General features: G+C 41.2%; 1 protein-coding gene across 4 annotated transcripts in view; it reads right to left on the bottom strand.

Moving 5' to 3' along the window:
* Nucleotides 1–14,373: 14,373 nt before the first annotated feature.
* Nucleotides 14,374–25,013, bottom strand: part of LOC111253697 (cell adhesion molecule Dscam1-like) — an 87,221-nt gene continuing 76,581 nt past the window's right edge. For 3 of the 4 annotated variants that reach the window (XM_022813478.2, XM_022813479.2, XM_086974462.1), the window contains 4 exons: nt 20,286–20,467; nt 18,363–18,557; nt 17,493–17,762; nt 14,374–16,628 (listed from right to left, as the gene is read on the bottom strand). In XM_022813478.2, the coding sequence (XP_022669213.1) occupies nt 16,465–16,628; nt 17,493–17,762; nt 18,363–18,557; nt 20,286–20,467 (811 nt within the window). In that variant the 3' untranslated portion in view covers nt 14,374–16,464. The remainder of the gene's footprint in view (nt 16,629–17,492; nt 17,763–18,362; nt 18,558–20,285; nt 20,468–25,013) is intronic. The other variant, XM_022813480.2, reaches the window with a different exon arrangement.

Genomic DNA, 25,013 nt, shown 5'->3' with positions numbered 1-25,013 from the left:
AAGCTATGTCCGTTAACCTGAAAAAACTTTTACGCTATGGAAGCTAACACAACTGGTAGAACTTCGGTCTTAGATTCGATTTACACCGATCTGTATCCGGTCAGAAGAGAAAACCCTTGCAAAATTATGAATCATTTAGTAAAATAGACCTATATTTTCTTCGAAATCGTTTCTTCTATTTAATATAAGCGCAAAACAACCTCTAAATATCTTTGCACCAATAGATAACACAAGGAAGCTTCCCCGTAACTGCGGAAAGTTCTTCTACCTACGTTAGACCTACGCTATTCAAGACATCATCCTGAAAAACGAATACGACAATTGCGTTTACTCAACTGTTACGTCAACAAGTACCGATGACAGAATCCGCTGATGTATAAAACGAAAAAACTTTATTGTACGGTTGCTAGTCTGTATAGTAACAAATGAAAATACAAGGAGCGCAGGATGACTTTCTGCTGGTACCCTTCAGTCTGTTCTCTATGACATTTATTAGGCGACTAATCAGGACCAACATACCGTCATGTCAACGCTCATAAAAAAAAGCCTGTATATATACACCCGAGAAACGATATCGAAACAAAGTGATTCTGGGCTTGAATTGAGAATATAGCCGATTACACTGATAACTTCCTTTTAGAGAATAAGACTTCCCTTCTGCCTAAAATTAAACATTTTTTAGGCAAGTTAACAGTTTTAGACGATAACTCTTGAGCGTGTGAAAGAAGCTTATATTAGAAAGCTATTTGCTTTTCGAACACCGTTTTGATCGCAGGGCGAGAATTACCGTATTAAGTTACGGAGCCTGAACTGAATAACGCTTCAGGCTGACGCCGCGTGCACACTTGAAGATTCGTAGAAATTTTGAAACGAGCTAAGTTGTTTCTTTAAATAGAAAGTTAATGGAAAAGCAGAGTCAACGTATTGATTCAGTACTGGAATTGGGTAGTAACTGCACCGAACCGATAGGGTCACTGCCCAAGAAGAAATCGACTAAATCAATGGGAGATATAACGAGATCGAAAAGATCGATTATTAGAACAGATTTATGAGATAACTGCAGTGTGGCAGCAGGATTGTCAAATCAGAATCGGAATAAATGTCCTTAATAAACTGAGTAAATTAGATAAATGCAATTTTTGTGACGAAAAAGCTGCAACAGGATGGACGAATTGTTGAGACAATATCTCAAATCAACTGCACCGCAGTAACTGTGAAAATGTAGGTCTGCGATCAAACACATTTCTACACCTGAAACGGGTGTATTTGGCCATGAACTATGCTTACTGTCGAATGCAGTTATTTACCTAATAATAATAATATGGCAGAAGGATGAAAATGTGTCTTGAAAGAGTTTCCAATTGTTCACCTAACGATTCTCTGATCTCACAAGGAAAGCTTGTGGAAAGGAAAAAAAAAAAGATTTTTTAAGAGATATATTGAAAACGCATTTCATTCGTCTGAGCTGAGTCAAAACACAAAACACTTCCCTAAAATTTTTCTTTCGGCATAAAAAAAAAACCGTAGACTAAATAAATCTATGAGCTGTTTCGCTTGCATGACACTAGCGAAAATTTTGTACACGAAATACTATGTAGGGAGACCGCCGTTCTTGGCATCTTCTTAATTGCCCCCATACGAGGTGTTCGGTAATCAAATCGATAGGTTTCAACCGACGGAGTAAAAAATTGTTATTTCTGAGCCAATATCGCAAAAACTCAATTGGTCATATCGGTTTTTCTATGCGGCAGTGAATCGAGAGCACGTTTAGAGCCATTCTTCAAGTCAATCCTATTCAATCAGTAATGATCAATTAATAAAAATATTAAAGCCGCAAATATGCATTTGATTTGTATGAAAAAACTAACAGTTTAACTTCGAAAGAAAAATACCGATTTAACTATCTCCCTCAAAAGTTACCGACGTGCGTCCTAGAAACAAAATCAATCAGGTAACATTAAAAGAAGTCTCACTATTTCATTGTCGAAATGTACCATCACAAACAAGATCAGCCTAGAATTGGCTGAGCCCCTGGTAGACAAATTAGGTTGAATTGATACAGTTAGAAAAAAAACTTAGATTATTTTATAGTTTACATTAGAATAGATGTATTTTCAGTTAACCAAATTAGTTAAATCAACAACAACAACAACAACATAGGGCAAGGTGAATCGCGCGGACCCAGGGCGTTTTGCTGTTAAGTAGAGACTTCGCTTGTGTCCTTCTGGCTAAAAAGGTATGGATAAGAAGGCTTATTTGTTAACTTTTTTCTTGAGCGGTCCTTCTGACAATTGTCTTATATTAGCGCTGGCTGCTTTTGGGTTCACTGTTAAATATTCACGAGGGATCTTAGATTTAAACGTTTGAGACGAGGCAGGACAGGCAAATCTGAGGAACAATCACTCTTTAACTTGCGTTAAACGCGATGACATCGGTGACATTATGGCCACAGGAACAACGAGCTAGCGAATAAAAGACAGTGCGGCTAAATAGCTTTTGTAGTATAATGTTTGTATGGTAATATTTTATGTAGGCTCTACGTTACCACTGGATTAGCATTTATCTTACATATTTTAGAAACGATCCTTTTCGATACAGACAAATAGCTAGTAGTCAAATGGGAAGTAATTTTACTTTTTTTTTTTGTTAACAGAAAAATGTTTGTTCAAGACAATATGGCCTCCATGTTTACACAGTCCGTTTCGATAAAGAAACCCCCCCCCCCCCCCCCCCCCGATAAAGAAGCGCAATGCGAACGTACATATAAGTTAGTTAACGTTTGCTTCTTTCGATGCTCGCTAATAAAATAAGTTAATGATTTTTATTACATATTTGTTCCATATCAGTGGCATTATTCCAACTGTAAGAAGGCAAGGATTTGTTTGGTTAGACGCTTTTGGTCCGAGCAAATGTTTTTTCCAACTGAATCCGTTTAACAAATAAATAACCGAGGATCTATTAAGTGCTGAGCGCCGTTACGCTGCAGAAGACGTATATAGTTCGGTTTATAACACCTCATCGTGCGGATTACGGGTGCTTAAGTGAGCTGAATGTGACGCTTGACACGGAATTCGAGCTGGACGTTCTAACTGGAACTCTGCACCCCGAATTTGCTCATTAGATTTACGTCGGTTGCGTCCTTTTTCCCTATACATTCTAATGTTCACGTTCAAAAACATTTTACCCCAAATCTATCATCTACGAAGCTGGACCAGACTACCGAGGCCAATTACAACTAAGCACACTGCACCGATCGTGCAGTAAAGCGCAATAGTCAAGTGTCACTGAACTCGCCCTTATTTCCTTGGAACCGGCTGCCTGTCTAAGAGCTGGCCTCTTCTGTAGTTATGCCCGAACAAGTTACCGAACTTCAAGCAAACTGCGTAGAGCTCCGCGCCCTATCGTACCCAGCACGGATGTACCAGACATAACGGCCTAGTGCGTCGGTCCGTTAACGTTTGTTTCATTTGTTTTCCTTTTGCCCCTTTTTGAAAGTTAGCGCCTATCAATGTAGAGCAAACGGAGTAGTGAGTGAGGTTCGACTAAATCAATAGAATAAAATACTTAGCGGTGTCTTCCTTGCTGACTAACCGGCTTACTTAAAATCATCGAAGATCTAATATAGAGAAATATTTTGCTTGTTTGCAAAGCATGATGCTAAAAAAGCCTATTAAGCAAAACGAGATAAATAATAGCTTTCAAATTCAAGATGTTATTCCCTATGGGTACGTATCGTTGTTTACGATCGTATGTTTACGATGCCCTTACAGATACTCGCTAGTTGAAGTGACTGACAATACTAAAAATTCGCGATTGCCTCGGCTATACCCGTTTCTCAAAATCAATAGAAAAGCTAACATATACAAAACGCTCTTTATGAATTCACACTGAGGACGTAGTTTCTATGGCCGTCGTCAAAAGCCGCCATCTTGGTGGCGCTTGAACGTACGAAAACCTCAATTTATTTGTAAAATGATGCGGTTTACTGCGTCGAGGCAGTCGCATAAGGCTTGACGACAACAATCTATGACTATTAGCAGGCCGTCAAACCACTCATCCTTATTGTGATTAGAGCAAGCTGTGACCCGCACAGAGAGAAGTGATGTCCTACGAAGATGAAACGCCGAGCCACAAAGCTCGCGACAGTCCTCTTTGCTCTGGCCTTTTTTCGCCAGTCGCCTGATTTAAAAAAATTGAAGCCTTTCATAAGTACAAAGTTCTGTTACTGAACACTTATTGATTGCTTCCATTGGAGTATTGTTAGTAATAAAGTCTAGGCGAACAAATATGCAGTGATCTAGAAATTAGGCTAATTGTGACAAAAAAACGGAGTCTGTAGATAGCGACATGTTTTAATCTGTCATATAAGACTTTAATATTCAACTTCTTTCAATCCGACAAAGCTCTGTTGGTCTTATAATGAATACTGAGCTGCACACATAAAATAGAGACACTCAGCACAAAAAACCCGCCTTCCTTATATTTCAGTGCAGGTTATTCTGTTAAGAATCGTGTGACACCCTATACTTACGTCGAAACTTATGGTCCTGCATTAAACCTGTCAGAGTTTTCTGCATTTTCGCACGCTTTTGATCACTGCTTGGAATACCCGATGAAAGTTGACAGATATCTATCGCCTTCACCTCTCACAGCTGAAAAGCTAAAAACGTCTAATTTTGTTGTTGTATAATTAAAAAAAACATTACAGTAACGAGTGGGTAAGTCACAGAGTTGCTGGCTCACTCACTGAACGACCGGCCGCCCGCCCGTATGAAAGTAGCACCGAGGCAATGAATATCACACAGAGAGAATCAAAGGGTTGAATGCGGTAGCGGAGTAGACGTAGCGGTGGTAACAGAAAAAAGGCCCCTAGTAAGTACCTTCTGCTTCTCCTGCTCTACCTCACTAGTCTCCGATTTTTTTTTGCGGCCGGAGTCTCGGTGCTGAGTGTTGCAGTGCTTCAAATAACCAGCGGCTGGATCCAGGATACGAGCACATGGGGAAAAGAGGTCTCACTTTATCTGACAGGGTCATCGTATGACCACCGAAACCGCTAAGGTTACCGCGGCCGAGCGCTTAGTTACTCAGCTGCTACAGCCACCAGCTGGTATTAGCAGCAATAGCAGTAGCCTAGGTGGCAGGGAACGACCGAACGAACGGATGCGGTGGCTCTGAGGGCTTCGTACATTGTTAGTTTCGTCTCTATAGGCGTCCTCCCGGCGCCCACTGCTTCAGTTCCCGCGCTATCGCTAATTGAAATAAAGAGACCGTTGACCGGAGACGGAAGAAACTGCACGTTATGTGGGAAAGCCCACGCAACATTGTGAGACAGACTATCCTTACAGTCTAGCGCTGCCCCTTTTGCAACGACGAAGCGTGGTAATAAGGTAGATAGGAAAAGGAGTAAAATGCCTCTTTCATGGGGCAGAAACACTAAATTGAAAATGTTTTTCTGCTGCAAGCTTAGGTGTGCTGGCCAGACACACGTTGTTGTATTCATTAGCAGTGCTGTACTTTGAATAGAGAACAAAGCGAACAAGATGAAGCCAACCAACCTCATACAAACATTGACGGCGTATGGTGCGCTCATTTTTCCCTATAATTTCTATGGGCAAACTAGTCTGTCAATACTACGATAATTGGGAGTTGTTTGCCTATTTCTATTAGACTTGTGTAAATTTGTTAAACATATACAAATGCAAAGCACGTTTTTGCAGAATTTTCTTTCTTGCAAAGTAAGTGCAAAAAATTTTTGGAATCCAATTAGATACGGGCAGCCATAACGTACAACTACGGTTCCATTCTAATCTGCATAATATTTATTTCTAGCCGTCTCTTCTAACTAAGAGAATAGCACTCGATCCGGAGTCCGGATGTTACGTTTGAAAAATGTTGCCCGCTTAGATGGTAAAAGGGCTCGGTTTCCCTTTGTCTAAATATACGGCACGTCGCCTTATCACCACTTATGTCAAAGAGGAAAATCAGCATACGGGACAAAATTAGGATTTCAACTTTGGTTGCGGTTTTTATATTTGAACAGACACAATGGCGGCTGTGAAAAATAGGCCACTTTCAGAATACTTTAAACGACCCTTCATGGATTATATATACATAAGCTAAGCGCAAGTGCATTGATACAGGAGTATGTATAAAATGTAGAATGCTGTTTCGATAATGTTGATTTTGAGCTACGAATTTATCTGACCCTCGCGTGTTCGACCAGAGCTCTATTCGGATGTAAATATATTGATGGCACTACGAAGATACTGTTCCGTTGACTCCTGTCGATTCTAAGGCGAATGCATACATCCGTTCTTTGTTTCCTATATTTGGAGCGAATCGATACTGCTATAGGAGCAAGAAGAAGGGTCTCAGCTGTGAGTCGCAAGCGTTTGTGTGTACCTCACTATAGCTGGGATGCCAGCTGAGCCCCAGCCACGAGCCGTTGCTGCAGCAGGACGGTGACCGGCACAGGCCAGTGCAAGCAGAAATGGATGGACCAAAGCCGTCGCACAACAACAAGAAAGCGATTCACCCACCTTTTGGCTCCGCTGTCCCTCTCTGTTCCACGTTCATGGTTGCCCCACTTCCATTGCGAGCTTCTATCATTGGGCGGCAAAGAATCGGACAAATGCTGCCAGGCCATTAGTAACAACCGTTGCCGTTTGTGGCGTCACCGTTCGAAGAACGCTAGCTATTCGTTTGAGGCGATATAGGAAACTCACATAGACTTTCTAAATTTAACGGCGCCTTGTTTTATTTTTAAAGTCGATATTGCAACTCCCATAGCTTTCTAGGGAGGCGGGCTTTGTATGAATGGTGCAGTCATTATTTAATCTGAGCAAACCATTCATTTGTGTAGAAGTCACATATGGAGTAGCATTATTCCGCACGCTTAGTCAATAGTTCACAAAGTTACTGCTTTAAGAACGTATGCCGAATCCGTTATACTTTTTGCCACATAAGACTATCTTCGAAGGCAAATTTCACAGTGCCAAAAAAGGAAGTTCCAATTGAAAATGTATAGAAAAAATCTATAATATTCTATTTGATTTTTAATTAAAAACTAAAATTTTTGTACGATCATTAGGAAAGTGAGAGGCTTATATACTGCATAAGGAAATCTTCAAACGAATGGTTTATGCGGTCTGTGCCACAGGGTATCCTCCCCATTCCCCTCCTCCCAATTCCCCCAACAAAGACAGCCGCTAGCGTAACTACAATTTAATTTTTAACCTACGCATTGTGGAGTCATTGCAGTGCGCTTAATTATTACACCTTTCTATCCGTTGAGCTTTACGAAAATGTTTTATATGAACTTGTTCGTAGCTGCCGTTCTTGAAATTCAACTATATTAAATCTTATTATAATATTGACTGTGCTGTCAGTCCCATGTTTCCTGACACTTCAAAATTATTCGTATTACATAGTATAAGTTGAAAACTTATAAAATTATAAGTTGAAACTGCATTCACGTTATTGTAAAAAGCTGTGGTTGATCAAAAGTGATACTAACTCATCAGAACGCAATTTGATATATATACTCCTGCAAATCTCGGCTTCAATAGATACTGTTTTATTGAAGATTATCTCCTGCGTTTATATACCGTTTAACGTACCGTAAATATCAAAATAAATCTCCAACGGCAGGGTCACAGAAGAAATTGCACGTAGATGGGTGGACGCCATATGCAACATCACCATTAACCATGGCCCTCTAAAAACTGCTTCCTGCTGCTCCTCGCTGTTCAATTTGTCCTTCAGGTCACTGACACACCTCAGTAACGAACTCTTCTGTCGTTATTGTTGTTGAATAATCTAAAATGTATATCATTTAAACGATTTTAGATGAGTTCCAATTAATTACATATATATATATATATATGCATATGTGCGCATTGGACTTGGCAGGTGTGCAAAAATACCCTTAGAACTACTTGTTACGGATTTGATTCGGATCAGTTGATCGTGACTGTTGGATCTGATGACATTTCTTGACTATCGGCAATTTGTTAGTGTTGTTTCTTGTTAAGTACTCAGTCAACAAGAGGGCGCTCACCTTTTGCGGTCGCAAGCCATCCGTCTTGCACTGTAAAAGCTATTAAGTTAAAACAAAGATATTTTCGTTTTTAACTTAACAAAAAACGTAAGGTTTTTTATTTTGTATTTCACGAACCTATCTTTCCATCTTTCACTCAATTTCTTTATTTTTCCGCGTCAGAAATTTTCCGATCTTGTATTGAAAAACTCATGCGTTCAGGTTTTCCGGCCGTTTCCGCTATCAAATGTACCAGTATTATTTTCCGCTGATCGGAAAAGGTGATAATCCACATAAGTGAAGTCTGGTAAATATTTTAAATACGAACAGAAACCTCCCACTTGATTTGTTTCACAGCCTTTGCCGTCTGCGCCACGGCTTTATCGTAAAGAAATGTGACTTTTCTAGTCTATTAGGTCTTTTCTGTTGGATAACCTCGTTCATTCCATGCAAGTAGGCCATATCTAGATCTTTATTGACGGCTCTATTCTCCGGACATTTCCCAGTGTATTGGACCCATGAGAAGCCAAGCATGGTCTTCTGGGGATGGAAATTCGACTTCGTTCGAAGCTCAGGCGTATCTCCAGGGGGGAGCCATTTTAATCTCACTATCTACGTAGAGACACCACTTATCGTCGTCCATAACAACTTCGTGCAGGAACTTTTCATTGTGCTTGCGCTTCTCTCGGTTTGTGTTGAAAAGCTAAGCGTCAGTGAAAACTGGCATTAGCCAAATCCCCAGCACCTCCAGGATCCTAATTTCTAGTGAAGTTTAAGATGCCTGAGATTAGTGTGATGTTCGCAGCGTACTGTCTGGGCGAATTGATGAATTTTTTTTCATTCGAAATCTGGGTAGCCTACTAAGCTGGGATACACCCTCTAGGTCTGAGATTCCCTTCAGGTAGCTGCTTCAGTTATAAGGACTTCGCTACGTATGGCACAAATATTTCCGACTATTCTGAAAGTTTATGATCTCGGCAAAAGATAGCACGTGTTAAAAATGTACTTTTTCTCATTTAGAACGTTCATCTTCAGAACTGGAACCAGACACAGAAATGCGCTCTCTGCGCAATGAATCTATGACGCATAGAGAAAGCACTTCCCAATGATTTGCGGAACTAAAAAAACCGGAGGTGTGTAAAAGGGAAACAGCAGTAATAACGGGCTCTTCTTATACTCCAATTTATAAAAGTAATCTTGACCCTCCCTAGTGAAATGCTGATATTGTCACGGCAGTCGTACTGTCCCGAAGCTTTAGTCATCCTATTTTTCCTTTAGACAAATCCCACATGTGGACCAATGGCCAGATGCTTTTGGACTAGCCATATAAAGATAATATTTTTCTGTTTCATTGTCTATATTAAACAAATATTCACGTACGTCTAACTTTAGAATATCGTAACGCGTAAAATTTACTTAGCTGTCGAATATAATACTCATTTATTTTCGAATATAACTGCGGTAAGTACGGTCAATGGTCGGACGCAGGATCAATAAGGCATATCTTCTTAACAACAGGTCAATTGAACACTGTCTGTATGGATTGATACAGGGTGATTACCGTGTCGGTTTACCTAATCGGCTCTCTAACTTACAAGAGGCCTAAAACCGTAATCAAGTTGCCTCTGGTAATAAAGAAAGCTAGCTAGATTTTCTACTAAGGTCTTGATCTATTTTTCTCTATATGGGGGGGGGGGCTTGCAAGCCATCCAATAGAACAAATCTCAAAGTTTAGCATAAAATAAAACATGCTAGTGCATTTTTTAATTTTCATTGATATAATTAGAGGCTCTTGGACATTTCTGCTTCATATTTAACGATCATATATCGAAGTATATTTGTCGTATATATACATATATATGTATGTGTGTGTGTGTGTGTATATAGCTAGCTTTATTAACTGTAGTGGCAACATGTCAGCGCATTGCTCAGTAAAATAGAAATAGAAATTTTTATCTAAAACGCAGTGCTTAAGTTACAGGGCGGGTTAAAAAATCCATGTGCTGTGTGTACAAATCTGAACTGTAGCACAATTTCAGCTATAGCTTATGCTGCTAAATTTCAATACTAGTCGAGTATTTTGATTTGAGTTATAACTTTGAATGTCCTACGACTGATACTACGTTTCGTGTCAAAGGATGACAGCAACATGATTTGCTTTATATCTACCCTCAAGTGACATCAATCTTTCGGAGGTTTCATCGAGTGATCTTAACAACAAAACACACAAATTCTCCTCCAGGCAGCCGTCTTAGGATATGCCTACCCTTAACTAGTTCTTAGGACACAAGATATTCACGAGTCTTGCAAGGCATGTCACGTAAAATCGGCAGTTCGCAGTTTAGCGTATATGTATCAGCAGCGTGCCCCAGGTTTAATCTTCGTTGGAATAAAAGCATAAATTCAAGCGTTAAAGTTTTCTTTTATTGTACTTTGTATTGGTTCTTGGCTCGTGCCAGTTAAGTGTGTGTTAGACACGGTACTTGGTACATGACATGAAGTTATCGTGTGCTTAAAACTTGCAACGTAGCTGATTCTCATACATAAGCTGTGTTGCTACATCTAATAATGTATAGATAAAAAATATTACCCCGTCTCAGCGACAAACCTAGTTGTCTGTTTGTCTTGTGCAACATCGCGGTTCGTTAGGGAGCTGAGCCGAATGGTTGACACGAAGGGAACACAGAATGTACTATAAAACCGATAATACCAATAATTGTAATGTACATTATGACAACTTATTTAAAAGTAGGGTATAAATGTATGTCTAATGCAACGGGCATATAGGTTACAATAATTCTATCTCCTCGTTGTGCTCGCTGTGGATGTATGGCACCCTTCTCCCACCCTGTCAGTTTCTACTTCACAGAAGGAAAACCTCGTCATTACTGCAAATTTGGCAGTAACGGTGATATTTAAATCTCTTGATCTGCCGAAAGCCTGCAGATTGGAAGCGCCGGATTTTTGGTTTTCGACGAGATTGCTCCACCAAATGGTGGTGGTGTATTTAGCTATGAGCTGAGAGTGGACATAAGAACAGGTGACGCGATGCGCGAAGCCATATTTACGCGGCTCGACCCCAGCTTAACCTTACTTCAAGTAGTACCAGACGCGGACAACTAAGACATTTTTCTAGGGAGAAATTGCGCAGACGGTTTTTCCTAAACAAGATCGACCGCCTCACTGGAAGAATTCTTTAAGCGGATGAAGATGAAAGGGTAAACGTTCGATGGGTTCATTAAGGCAAAGTGGGCGCTGATAGATAGAAGTTGGAGCTAAATCACGAAATACTAAAAAGATAGGCGGCCGATTCATTCAAGGTGCCACTCGCTCGGCGGTTTGAAGCCGACCTCGAATTAGAAAATGTGTACTCCGAGCCCCGCTGCGCACAGGCGCGGATATGCTATCTTTACAAGCTCCCGGAACAGAGCGATGCAGAGCGCCTGATTTGGGATGCTAAATGGGCCGTCGAGCTCGTCGACGCCCAACAGAAACCGCTAGTTGTCGGCAGGAAAGAGCTCAAGGACGAAGAAAACCAGGTGGAGGTATTTATTGTGGTCGACAACTTGACCCAGAACGTCATTCTCGTGCGGCCTTTTCTAAGGACTGCTCTCGTCGGAAATACATTAGGAGGTACGCTACAGTGTGTGCCAAGCCGTTCTTTGCTAAGAAAGGCCAACTGGTTCTTTCGCAGTCGTCGAGGTTGACGATCGTAACTCTTAGATCTTCAGTTAAAGTGAATAGTGCTGCGTGCGCTCCCATGACACCTTTCGTAGCTCCAGATAGCATGGCGACTACATAAAGACTATGTACGATCCACCGGGTTAGAAGCCTTCGGTGTGCTTTTCCGTCTACCAAGAGAATTATAGTCCCATTTCAGCAGTAACCTGAATCAGTCTATCCGTGTAATGGCAAGGCTGCTAAGTGATAAATTTAAGCATTTATTCGAGAAGCTGGGAAAGCTACTTATATGCACCTTAGTAGTCATACAATAACTGCTGGTGATCACTTTCTTCTATACGTACGTCTGCAGCGAGTCGCGTCAAAGTAACAGGCTAACGTTGTAAAGTACAGCACATGTCAGGTGTCGACGTGGTCAAACCCTTATCCAATTCACGGCCTTTTCGGTGGTCCAAAAAAAGGTGAATTATCGTAAGTTGAATGTACTTGATAAGTTGCGGTACCAAATTGCTCGTCTATCTTTATGAGATCATCGTATTCTCTCGGGAATTCTCCATTCGCTGGAAGCACCCTTTCCGACAATGCCATCGGTCTAAATTTTAAAGCATCTGAATTTTAAAGCATGCAAAAAATCGTATTAGGATTTCCTCGTTAGGAACCTACTTCTATCTAGAAAAGGTCGTGGCTCCTCAACGCCACCAACTACTGTTTGTCAGGTACAAAGCTTTTTAAGGCTAGCGTCGTATTATTGCTGATTTGCACTGAATTTCACATAGGTCGCGAAACCGCTAGGTGCTTTGTTAAAAGTGGGCCACCTTTCGTGTGAACTTCCCTTCAGCGGGGGCATTTCTAGTTCTATAGAAAACCCTGACGAATAGACTCGTTTCGCAACATATCCGTGAAAACTGGCCTATAAAAGTGCAAAATACGCGCGAACGGCGCCCAATTGCGGGACGTGGAACGAGTGGTAGTTTACGAGATTTCGAAGAAGCGAGGTGGCATTCGTTGGAGACAGTGTCTGACTGTTTTTTGAGCGGTAAAAGAATTCCACCTATACCTGCATAAACAGTCATTCTAGGTGGCCATTGAGAGTAGCGCGGTGAACTCCATGCAGAGCCAAACGGATTTGTGCCCCCAAGCTGGCCCCGTGGGCACTGTAGCTGTTGAAGTATGACTTTGACGTGCGCCATTGTTATACGAAGCGACGCTCCAAAAGGGCTGGTACGTGACAGTGCTGGCCCTGGATCGCTTGAAGCATATCAAGCGGTGAGCTCGCATTAGGCCCCAGAGGAATGGTCAAGTCGCCTTCTTGTCGAAAGATGTTAGGGACGACCGATTTCTTCTACCACGAACTACCCTGTACTGTTTGGGGCGCAGGGGTACGACAGGTCCTTTAGCTATCCGGTCGTCTTCGGACTGTGCCACCAAGATCATTCGGGTTCAAAGGCTGCCCATAGATTGCCGTTTCATTACTTCCCGCACAGGAACGTCTGGGCGGAGATCCGGAGACGCTACTGCAGTTCTGGCATATATCAGCAGACTAAATCGAACCATCTTTGCTCGAGACACGTGTAGAACTGTCGACGTGCCCTTTCGCGATGGTAGCCTTGAATTTTAAAGGAGCGCTAAGCACGTCTGCAAATGCGGCCATGTTCGTGCTAATGAGTAGAGCTTATTTACATTTTTTCTTTGCCTTTTCCCGACTCGCGGTGCAACAGTCTAGATCATGCTAGAAGCTCTGGCGGCCCTCTGAGACCGGTACGTGGCTAGCTCTGCAGTCGCCATCGATCATAGGGCAGTGTGTGACGCGTTCCGCCATGTCAAATATATAGACCATCCGCAGGCAACGGACGGGTGGAACGGACGACCTGCGCGGTCACGGAGCGCCTTTAGATCTGCTAAAATCACCCGGTTCCTCCGAGCATTTTCATTGTATAGCCCTCACAGTAAATACTATGTTCAGCAAGGCCTTAGATGCAACGCTATTCTACGGGTTCAGGACCGCACTGCCAGAAGAGCCGCCGCACTCGCGGTCTGTCCAAAGCCTTGTCATTTGATATTCAAGCTGCCTACAGAGGCTTTTCGGCTTTTCCAGCGAAGGCAAGTACTCGAAGAAACAACGAACGCTCCGGTCCACTTTCGCGCGATTTCCACGGCAACGTTTCCAACCGTCAAGGAAACTGCTGCTGTTCAGGTTTGAACAACCATGTAGTGTCAACAAACCCGTGGCGCAGTAGAAGTGCCACTTACCGTATCGTCGCCAACTTACGACAGACCTACGGGATATCTAAAAAATTGAACGGAATGGAGCACTCTAAACGAGTGAAACAGCCGTATAAATTGCAATAGCACGTAATTGCAACAAATATATTTTCGTTTCCAACCGATTGTGGGTATATAAAACCCTGCCACCAGTTAACCGCCAGTGTTCGACAGTTGAGCCCCATCATATGTATGTATATATATATATATATATAGCTGTTATGCTGTTAAGCTATATTCCTCCTATTGTGCTACTGGCCCATCTAATCGGCGCGCACACAAAAAATACCTAAGCTCCCTGTTTTTTTTTATGAATATTTGCTTTTTCAAGGAATCTGCTACATATTTTCATGCTTCACGCCCCAAACAGTTGAACAAAAAACACAGTCTCATTATAACAACAAAAGCAAGTTTATTAATAATTATTTAATTACTAATGTTAATTATATATTATTCGTTTCTCGCAGTCGTTAACCTACATTTTAATTATTATCACCATTTGTAGTAATTGATGATGAATATATCTTTCGGTCAATCGATCAATCTTCCAGTCATCATACAGCATCTTTCCTACGCTTTTGTTAAAATTCATACGTCTCCCTTGGGAGCCATTATAATTCTTTAAACGTTTTCACATTTCCCACTGACGCGGATGCAGATGTTGCTCACTTATTTGAGCCATTTGCTATGACCGCTACGGAAGCTTCTTCATCATGGCTTCCTCTTCAGAAACCACCCTAACCACTTTCTCGCATCACCAAAAAGCACCAAGAAGAAATAACAGTATGCCGCTATCATTTCACTTTCATTCCAGGTCATAAACACGCGAACGCTATTCTACAGTCCCTCACCGACCGAAGGGTATTTGAACAAAAAAGAAGCATCTTTAATCTTATTTAGTCAAGTGGAGAGTTAACAGTAGTTGGATGATATAATTTAATTTATATTTTCAACATATACTATTTATAAAATCAGCTATACCGCCATCACCAGCTATTGTAATGTAGTCCGGTGCGGCTAGTTGAGAGAAACCAGACGCTTTGTAGTTGTTTCTGGTCTGTTCCGGCTTGTTCATCTAACCACCATCATGCCTCACACAGGAAAAGTATTAATTAGAGCAGTGCGCCTCGCCATTCCGCTGTGCCCGTCCCCCTTCGTTTTTCCTCTCTTTGCGCTTTTGTTCCGGTTGAATTTATCTTCATCATGGCAAGTGTTCCTCGTCCGTCCTTTAATGCTCACCATTTATAGAGTTTCCTACTTAGCTTCAGTTTCAAAAGACTGCCGCGGACTTCGCAGAGGATACAATGGTTACAAAACTTACTTACAATCTTTGTACACCCTTCAATTCTCGTTATCATCATCCGAAACCAACGAAGCTTATATATGTACATTATGCGGACCACTTGGAGAATTGGTGATAGTCGCCAGTTTTAGCGCCGACAATATTTACGTACGCGAAATTTTAGACATCGTTGTAGCAGCTCCTAGCCCCAGAAGATTTCCGTAGACATAGTATCTACCTCTCAGCTCTCCCCCATTGACCCGCGGCTGCTGTCACGGCCGCTATTATAATGGCAAAGAATAAATAGAGTTTACTTAACGATTTTGCAACGGCGCATTATACTTAAGCGATAGCAGTACTATAATATGGGCGGCCAAAAGTTCAGTTGACTCGTAGCTGTGTGACGTCCTCGTGAATTCTTCAAACCTGCTCTCTGTCTCGTTGTCAGTGTTGTTTATGTGTATCTAAGATGATACTTGGTGATCTCTGACTAAATAGCGGAGCAATCAATCCTTACTCAGTTTTCGCGTAGAGTTTCCACTCGCACTCGTCTAGTTTGACTATTCTATAGACAATTCGCGCTCAATCATGGTCTGTACAAGTATATTACTACTCTTGGGCTTTATGCTTTACTCTGTACCTTATTATATATATTTTTTTGTTTTTTTTTTATGAAATTGGCACCTTTATAGTAACAGCACGCACGCTTCAGCGCGTTCGAAATTATGGACGATCGTCTTATCATTTACGCAAAATGAGCTTATAATATTTCAGTCGTCATCATCTGCATTTGGCATTAGTTGAACGGTTTTGTCCTTACTGAGACGCGTCGGCCCTGGAGCGCAACGAGACGATGTCGACCAACAGCCGTCACGATGACAATCATTTGTCCCATTTGAATTATTTATCGATTGTTAAACACTGATTGAACTTGCAGACGCTCAGAGCTGTTTTGCGTTAGAAGACTCGCTTGAAATGTTGTTAGATTTGATTCTTTTCAGCAGATATTGATTAGCCGGCCTCAACTATACAAACGCGCGATGGAACTTAGTCATGCTTGAAATGCCGACACCGGTACATACATTCAACTCAGCGGGAACTGGTGAACGTTTATTTATTTCTGGCGCTCAAGCAGCTGCAGATTGTTAATACTGCCGGAAAGGTCGCGTTGATAAGCCGGTAAAGTTATAGATGGTTACTACTACGCGTACACAGAGTGCGAATCCTCCAAAGGAATCTCGGAGCCTGCCGCCCACTGGCCTAGGCTTTCGACACCTGAGGTCAACGTAGCTCCCACACCTCCTACAGACGAAATCGCGCCTCCACTACTTCCATGTGTAGGCGCAGCTTGATATTCATGGGACCCTGGTGGTAAAAAAAGTAAATAAATAAGTATAACTAGAAAGTTACTGATAAGCCTGATGGTTTCCGCTGAAACAGTTGTATTAATAATGCAATGTTGTACTAAAATTATTCACTTATTAGGAAATCTGTGATCAGCTCTCGATTCCTTAACCGGCGGAATGAAGATCAGGAAAAAAAAGAGCAATCCGGTTGCATTCCACTCAAACTTTTCTCGACCCAGACATACTCGAACGAAACATACTGCTCTAACAACGGACTGGGTAGAATAATGTATATAGGAAAACGAAAAACGCAGTGCACGATGCACTTATGCATAACTGGATGATTATAAGACTACTTGATCTAATTAAAATATATAAGTAAACTATACACATCTAGTATTAAGCGACAGCGCCACACCAATCTGCATACAAATACAGTTACAAAGCAATAGCTAACTTGATAAAAAAACTGCACATGTACTATTCCATGTTTGTAGTTATGCCAACTCATATATGATATCTTCTGCACCACTATTGCTAGCCCATTATGCAGCTGATGCGATTGTATTGGATAGCTATGTATTCATAGAGGGACCTACACAAATGGCAACTCTTGGAACAAAATGAATAATTTGAGCTACAAGCAAGTAGGTATGTGTTTTCGTAGATAAAGAAGCTATGAATACCTACAGTTATAGCTACATGTAAAAATGAACGAGGAATGCGATAGACTTAGTAAAGCCAGCACGAAAGCACAATGCATGAAGTATTGTAGGGGGCGTGATACATTTGGGCTAGCAAACATCTACAAGAGACAGGCCTAATCAAGAGCTTTTTTTTGAACGGCACTAGCTATAACTGAGAGCCTTCAAACTGAACTTACATGTAGGCATGCAGTTTGCATTAGTATTTCGTGTATTATTGAGCGTAGCGGTTGCATTTCCGACAGAAGTGCGATGCGGCGTCGAATAAAGCTCAGTTTCTGCAAGGCCCCCGTTAGGACCACCTCCGTTGCAGCTTGCTCCGGTGACGCGGGCAAACGTGGAACCTCCGTGTTCGTGCGCCATCGCTCTATGATGGTTAAGTGTTGAATAGAGAAGTATGTTTTGCTCCTGCATGTAAAGCTTCGAGTCTCGATAGATAGTTGATGTGTCTGTAGATATAAAGAAAAATGCAGACAATATTCTTGAAGCTCATAGTTGCGCTAATGACAGTACAAATTAGGACGTCACCTTTCCGCTAGGTACCTATTTTTAGCTTGCAGAATTTTCAGGCATAGTTATTATAGCATAAGTCTCTATCCGAAAGCTACTTGATGTATAATACGAATGCAAACGAGGACTAAGACTTCGATAAAGCTTTAAATGTGCAGAAAAAAAAATCCTCTACAGATTACCGTGAAGTGTGAGGGAGATCTACAACAATGTGTCACTGAGAAGAACAAATAGCTTTTAGAAAAATATTTTGTGTATAATTACTAAAAATTACAGATTACCGTCATGTGTAAGGGAAATTTATTATCTTATACCATTGAGAACAAAATATAGCTTTCAGGAAAATTCCCTATATAGGACTACAAAGAAAGGACAAGTGCCCTAGAATAAATCCGGAATAATTTCGGCAAATAGAATCTAATACTTATAATAACTTACTATATACTACTATACGTTCTGTATATCACGCTGTAGCGAAACGTATGCAGATGCAGACGACAATAAGATATAGGTTTGCATAGAAATTTTGACAAACTAACCGTGGCATGGGCTTTGGGTGCCCCGCTGATCTTGAGCCCCACGAGACAGGACGAAAAGCTTTCTTTTAAGGCAGACTGTAACTAACAGAGCAATCACCACGAGAATTGCAATCAGCGGTGCAATAATCGACACCGCTATCCATAATGGCGAACTGGACGGCGATGAGTCCTCCAAGAGGCCACTTCCTATTGAAGCTGCAACACGTATAGATAGATGACACTGCGGAACTCAATGGTATGCTCATTTAACAGGTCTTCTTCATATATATATATATATATATATATATATGAAGAGAAGTCAGGAAAGCGCTTGAAAAGGTGTTACCTTTTCAGTCGTTCCCTGTTGACAGTTTTTCGCCTTTGAGCGACCATACGGTGAGTCGAACGTGTACACTGTTTCTCCTTACTCACTTGGCAGCCTACTAGCTCATGCTACCTAAATTAACAATAGTCAGCGTAGATATAGTGAACAGCCAGAAAACGTGGTCTGTCCTGTAAGAACCTGGGATTCTAGGTTTCTTTGGAGCTATTCGTCAGGACCCTTTCTTTCGGCGTGCGTTTGTTTAACAGTGAGTAGCGGGCGGTCGTAGGTTATCCGCATGCAAAGTGCTTCCTCATGAGAGTAGAAATAGAGGGCTGGTGTTTCCGTTTCTACCGTTTGTGGCTTTTGGTTGTGTACACTGCGATTGGTATCGTCTTTGTTTGTGCGTTTTCGTTCTATTGGTTGGCGCCGTTGGGACGCGTCCAGTACCAGAATATATTTACAATACATTTCAAAGCTTGTACACATCTCGTGAATATTCAACACGAAACGCGTTGTCGCAGTCCATATGGGGTGTGCTGACTTCATAGTACAAAACGGGCAAAGGAAGTTCAAGTCTCTGCACGTCTCTGAGAACGACGCACCGTTCAACCCTTAGTCGTGGACCCCTACAGTCGGACAGAATGCTGCGTCGGGACCTAGGGGGCCCGCGTGCGTCATACAGCCCACGCGGCGGTAGCAGCAGCAGCAGCAGCAGCTCGCGCACGTAAGATTGTAAATCAACCACCAGGATGCTGTCACGACGTATAATATCCAAACGAAACCAAGTGTATGCGCGATAAGGTAGGCGAGATGCGGCGGCTGTGGTTTTGGGCGGAATACCAATCGCATGCCAAGGCGGTGGGGCTTAGACGCCAGTGGCCGACGGCCAACAACAAACAACCACCGGCTCTTTTTCGCTCGGCCGCTCGAAGACGAAGACCACTACGTCCGCAGCCGCCGATACTAGCGAACATAAATGTGCTATTATACAATAGCAGCAGAAACAACAACTGCATCAAGCACAAACTCGCACCTATAACAATCTAACGTAACCCATGCCGCTAACAGAAAAGTTGACAGGAGTCCATTTTCAATAAGAAGCGAAATATAACACGTTTCCTGATTGTACTTATATATGTAAACGCAGAAATACAATATCTTCTAGTTCTTTTTATAGCCCTTTATAAGAAGCTCAGCTTTATGGAACGAAATAAATATAAAATACAGATTTAAGGTTATAAGCAAATTTACGCCATATATTAAGTGAAAGGATATATAAAACATAGCCTTGGTAGAATCAGCGCTTTAGGCTTATTATAATCTATCTTCTTAAAAAAAAAAAAAAAAAAAAAAAAAGAATAATGCTATCGTAATCATTGTTGCGCCATCGGCTTGTTTGGTCACACGTTATTGTTAGTTTGATACCTAATCCATTCGCTTGGAAAAAAGTATTTAGAATGTACGGAAAGGTTGGTTTTGATGCTTACTACAGTATATATAAACGCATGGTGATACATCGAGTTCTTACCGTAGTTATTAAAAAAAAATCGTAATTAACGGTTAGCGTAAAGATTCAAGCATTGCATGAGCAGCTGTACCCTTAAACACAAAGAACTAACCTTGCCCGACAGTAGAGAAATCCGTTGTTTGTACAATGAAATCTGCTTGGGTCGATCCGGCATCGCTAAAGGCTGTTACAGAGATTTGGTATTCCCGCGATGGACTCAAATGCTCAATGGTCTTACTACTTGTCGTTGAGAGTGCATCGGAGAGCACTACCCATGAGTTGCGTTCCTTTGACCTATAGCAGACGCATACACATTGTATTTACGTTTAGTTTAAACTATTTATGTTCGAGTTCAGTCTAAGCTACTAAAAAAAATAAAAGTTGCTTTCCTGTATCGTCGCGTGTGTGCGTTTCGAGTGGCTAGTGCAATATAAATGTGGGCCTTTGTTTTCGTACTAGCTAATTTTCGTCTCAGTTATTTAAAATCCTATACTAGATAAAGAGCAACGAAGTGTTTGCACCAACAGGTACAATGGGCTATACCAGCTGACTATTGACGTTCGAAGATACATATTGCTAAAGGAAATTAACGATCTTTTAGTGTGTTACGTTCCTTTTTCTAATGTTTTATTCACTAGTAGTAAAGTACGTCAAGTTATTGAGCTTTTCTTACGTTCTGCACAACTCCAAAGTTGAAAATCGATTAAAATGAATTTATTTGAAAAGTTTAATTTCAAGCTCCAGACGTGGATCCGCCGTATAGAAAAAAAAACACAGCAGTCTCAACATATCCTCTTAGTCTTTTTCCAAGGTAAAATAATTGTTCAAATAAACTGAAACAGATGTTGTGTATAAAACCAACTACTTAATAGTTGCTTGCTAAGTTCAAAAACGCTATTTTCGACTTATCGTTTACCTTTTAAGTTCATGAAGGTACGCCTTAGATCGCCTTCGAAGGATGATAGTTGTCAATTGAGCCTATTTATCGTAGCTGCAGGATCGTTAGCCCACGCAGAACAAGTCGCTTGGATAACTTCCTCAGCTATTAAGTGGTCGAAATAATACTAAACACTACAGCAAGTATTGACATTTTCGATGAACTAGATATGCATCATTTTGATCAATGATTTTTTGCCACTCCTCTGTAGAACTATGTTAAGGGAGTTCTGAAGAAATCGAATTAGATGGTGGTCTGACGGTGCAAGGTTTGAACAATACGGTGAATGTACACGAATTTTAGCAATTTTTGCCAGTTAGCTGAAGATATATGCTGCTTGACATTATCATGCTGGAAGACGCCTGTCCTTCTAGTCACTAGTTTCCGTGGTTTCATTAGTTGCTGATAACGGTTGATCGTATTGACAAGCGAAGGCAGCTTCTAATGCACGATTCCTTGGCAATTCCGCGAGTCAGAGAGCATCGCTTTTTTTGCCATCGGTTTGAATTTTGACACAAATTGTTTTAACGATTACTGTCGTACGCGATCTGCTTTTCACTATCCGTGATCAGACGCTTCAGAAATAGCTCGACTTTATTGGATGTTTGAACACTTCCGCAGACAGAAATATAGTCACTAGGAGTATTTTGTATTAACTTATGTCGCATCCAAATATCAAGACTCTTCCTATAGCCAGGTTTCCTCAAATTGTTTAATTCGTTAGCGATGTCATGACTCCTCACGTATCGATTTTACCCATTTTTCACAGAAACTTCATTAATCATTCGTAACTGATCGGCTAGTTTTTCGATAAAAACTTGCAGAATGAAAGCAACATGACAATGTTTAGTAATAACGCATCCTGAGGTGCATTCGTGTTTTTATAATAATAACAACATTTAACATAGACTTATAGACATTTCTAAGCTACCCTATCTTAAAGATAACATAAACAATATATTACGTTTACTACTGCCGACTAGCGGTATGATGTTTCAGATGAGACCAACGCCGACTTGTATTACACGAGATACATGATATCAAAGCCATTTAGCTTTAAAAACAATCGATACCTCGTTCACGACCCGATGTCTGCCATCGGTACCAATTCATTTATTTCTCACCCGATACGCTCATCATTGACGTCCACACTGAATATGAAATTCAATGATCTGAGCGAAGCGACGACATCTTCTCAGCTTCATATAGCAAAACAAACTTTGTAATGGTATATATATAAAGCTTAACCGTGAAATCATTACCTTTTTTTAAAAAACGCAGGAGTCTTATTAGCTGTTCATTGCGGTGATTCATTTTTACTACTATGCAAACCCGTAATGTTGCGTTTCAAAGGTGACAATTTATTAATGCAGACGCTGCATGCATATATTGTCGTTGTCGTCAGCACCATCGTCATCACGTATAGTGGTGCAATTGCCCTAAACATATTAGATATGAAATCTCTGAATTTTTTTTCACGTCTGTATATATTAAAAACACTGAAATGGATTTCGCTGCACCTATGGGTTAACATCTGCGGATTCAACGAAACGTGCCCTTGACGTGATCAACGGCCGACTACAGGTTGTGTAAGAAGTTGCCGGCTGATTCTGCCCGTCTCCCTCTGTCTCCGTAAACAAGCGGGGGCAAATTACTATACGATAAGTAAAACTGCAACGTTTGTAGTAGGGAAAAGCGTACTTGAAATAATATACCGTTGAAATAAACAATTGATGACGATATTTCTCTCTGCCGCGACTAGGCAAGGAATTTAGGTATGTCACAATATTGCTACAACAAGTAACGCTATGAATGCGGATTCGATGACTTCAACATCATACCGCCGTTTAGCTGAAAACAAGACTTGCATCTTCGTCTCCACAGGCTGCACTTGACGCAACCATTGAGAATACGGGGGCGATCGTAAGCTTTGTTTGTTGCTAATTACGTAGTGAAGCACGCGCTAGCGACTTCACTTAATCACACCATTTTTTCTGTTGAAACTCATTTTCAGATAAATGGTCCGAATTATCGCGTTTGGGACTTACAGAAGCTTGGGGTGAGTGTAAAGCGGTTACTCTATTCATAGAACGTTATTTTGCGACGCGGCTCGTGGAACGCAGGTAGTGCTGGGCCATGAATGACGATGGAAGGGCAGCGGAAAGTGAACTCTATTATGATATACGGTAAATTTTCTTGTAAGCCCAAGTAAAGACGCTTAATGTAGATGATTTTCATTTCAGTAGGATAAGACAGTCTGCTATATAACGCGGTAAATAATCAATCTTCCAGCCCTGAAACTATGTTCCTAGGCCAACTAATTTCGATGCGCAACGCTAATGTGAAATGACCGCCCAGACCTGGTGGTGCCCCCAATCTAGTCCTGTCGGGACTGTATAACGAACAGAGCCTGTAAAACTATGCCAAATACAGTTCATGACCTAGAACTGTAGAATTATCGGTTGGATTATGCAGCGCTTTTAAATCAAAATTACCTAAAAAGGATCAAGTTATGCAGGCGGCCCCTAAGCGGACACTTGCTTGGCACCGTTCGCCGTGTTAACGTAAGCGTCCAAATACAACAACGCGCTTTTGTTTATTATTCTTGGACCACCGAAACTGCCCGCCGCCTTCTTACGTACTCTATATTATATTCTATTTCAAAGTAATGGAGGATTTACGATGAAATCGTTTCGGGCTTATTTAGCGTAGTCATAATAATGTCAAATTTAAAAGGCTGCCGAAAACTGTGAAGCAATAGCTCAAGAAACTACAGTTTTTCTATTGTTGTTCATTTGCCAGCCTATCTCACGAATTGTTACCTTGGGGATAACAAAAGACCATTGGTCTATGAAAGAAAGATGGTTTATTGCAATCCAGCTCGGAGCTCGTGGTGTGGGACCGGAAAATCGAGAAAACAATATTTCGCTATGTAAATTTCTCACACGAATTTGATAGGGCCAACTATATTTCTTCACTCAAAAAGTACTAAATGAAAACGCAAATCTAAGCTTTAACTCTAAATCATTTAGGGGAAGAGCTTTTATATAAAAAGTAAACTTCGTTGTCGGTAGGCCAAGGGTTTGTTCGTCTTCGATAGCCTGAAAGTTTCCTCTTGGATCCATCCTTTTTCTAGTCTTCTTTTTGCAAGTAACGCTAAACTATTCACAGCTTGTTTATAACATCTGATGAAAATACATTGTCGTATCAATAGAACGGACTAAAACATCTCCAAACCATCGTTGGATATTGGTGTCAAATCAGGCTTTTTCATTCATATTACGGTATTTGTTTACTCTATGTACAGTGTATATTTAGATGTTTCTATACGATTGCTTAAAGGCTATGCTATGTCCAAGCTTTTAACTCTCAGATACAATGGCCTTGCTCCCATAAGGAGATCGATCATCCGATTCGGGGCTCAAACGGGCCAAAAGATCTATCAGAACATTTATACTTCTAAACACCTTTATGCGAATTCACATTGTCATGTCGCAATCTGTTAGACTCTCGGTCAATTACAGCTGATGTATAGTAATTAGGGGACTTGAAATTTGGTCTCCAAAACAGCTGTAACTTTTTTCCAGACCGGGCTTACACGCTCGCCTGGTCCTGCGTCGACCGACCCGCATTAACCGGTACGTCACATTGCGAAAAGACGTATGGCCATCACGATTTCATCGCAGCCTTCAGAGCTTTCTAGTACTAGATAGATCCCGTGGAAAAATATATGATACTTCGATGCTTCCTACATTGGACACAGCACGTAGAAGGTAGAAATTTGGATTTGCTCACAGCGGGCACATACTACGTGTCGTAAGCAATTCAGCGCTTATAAAAATCATACCTGAAGTCTTCGTGGGCACTTCGAGCCACCATGTCCCCCGCTATGTTAAATGTGCC

This window comes from Varroa destructor, unplaced genomic scaffold (genome assembly GCF_002443255.2).
Source record: "Varroa destructor unplaced genomic scaffold, Vdes_3.0 BEIS01000007.1, whole genome shotgun sequence".
NCBI lineage: Eukaryota > Metazoa > Arthropoda > Arachnida > Mesostigmata > Varroidae > Varroa > Varroa destructor.
This window is presented reverse-complemented; position numbering and strand designations above follow the sequence as displayed.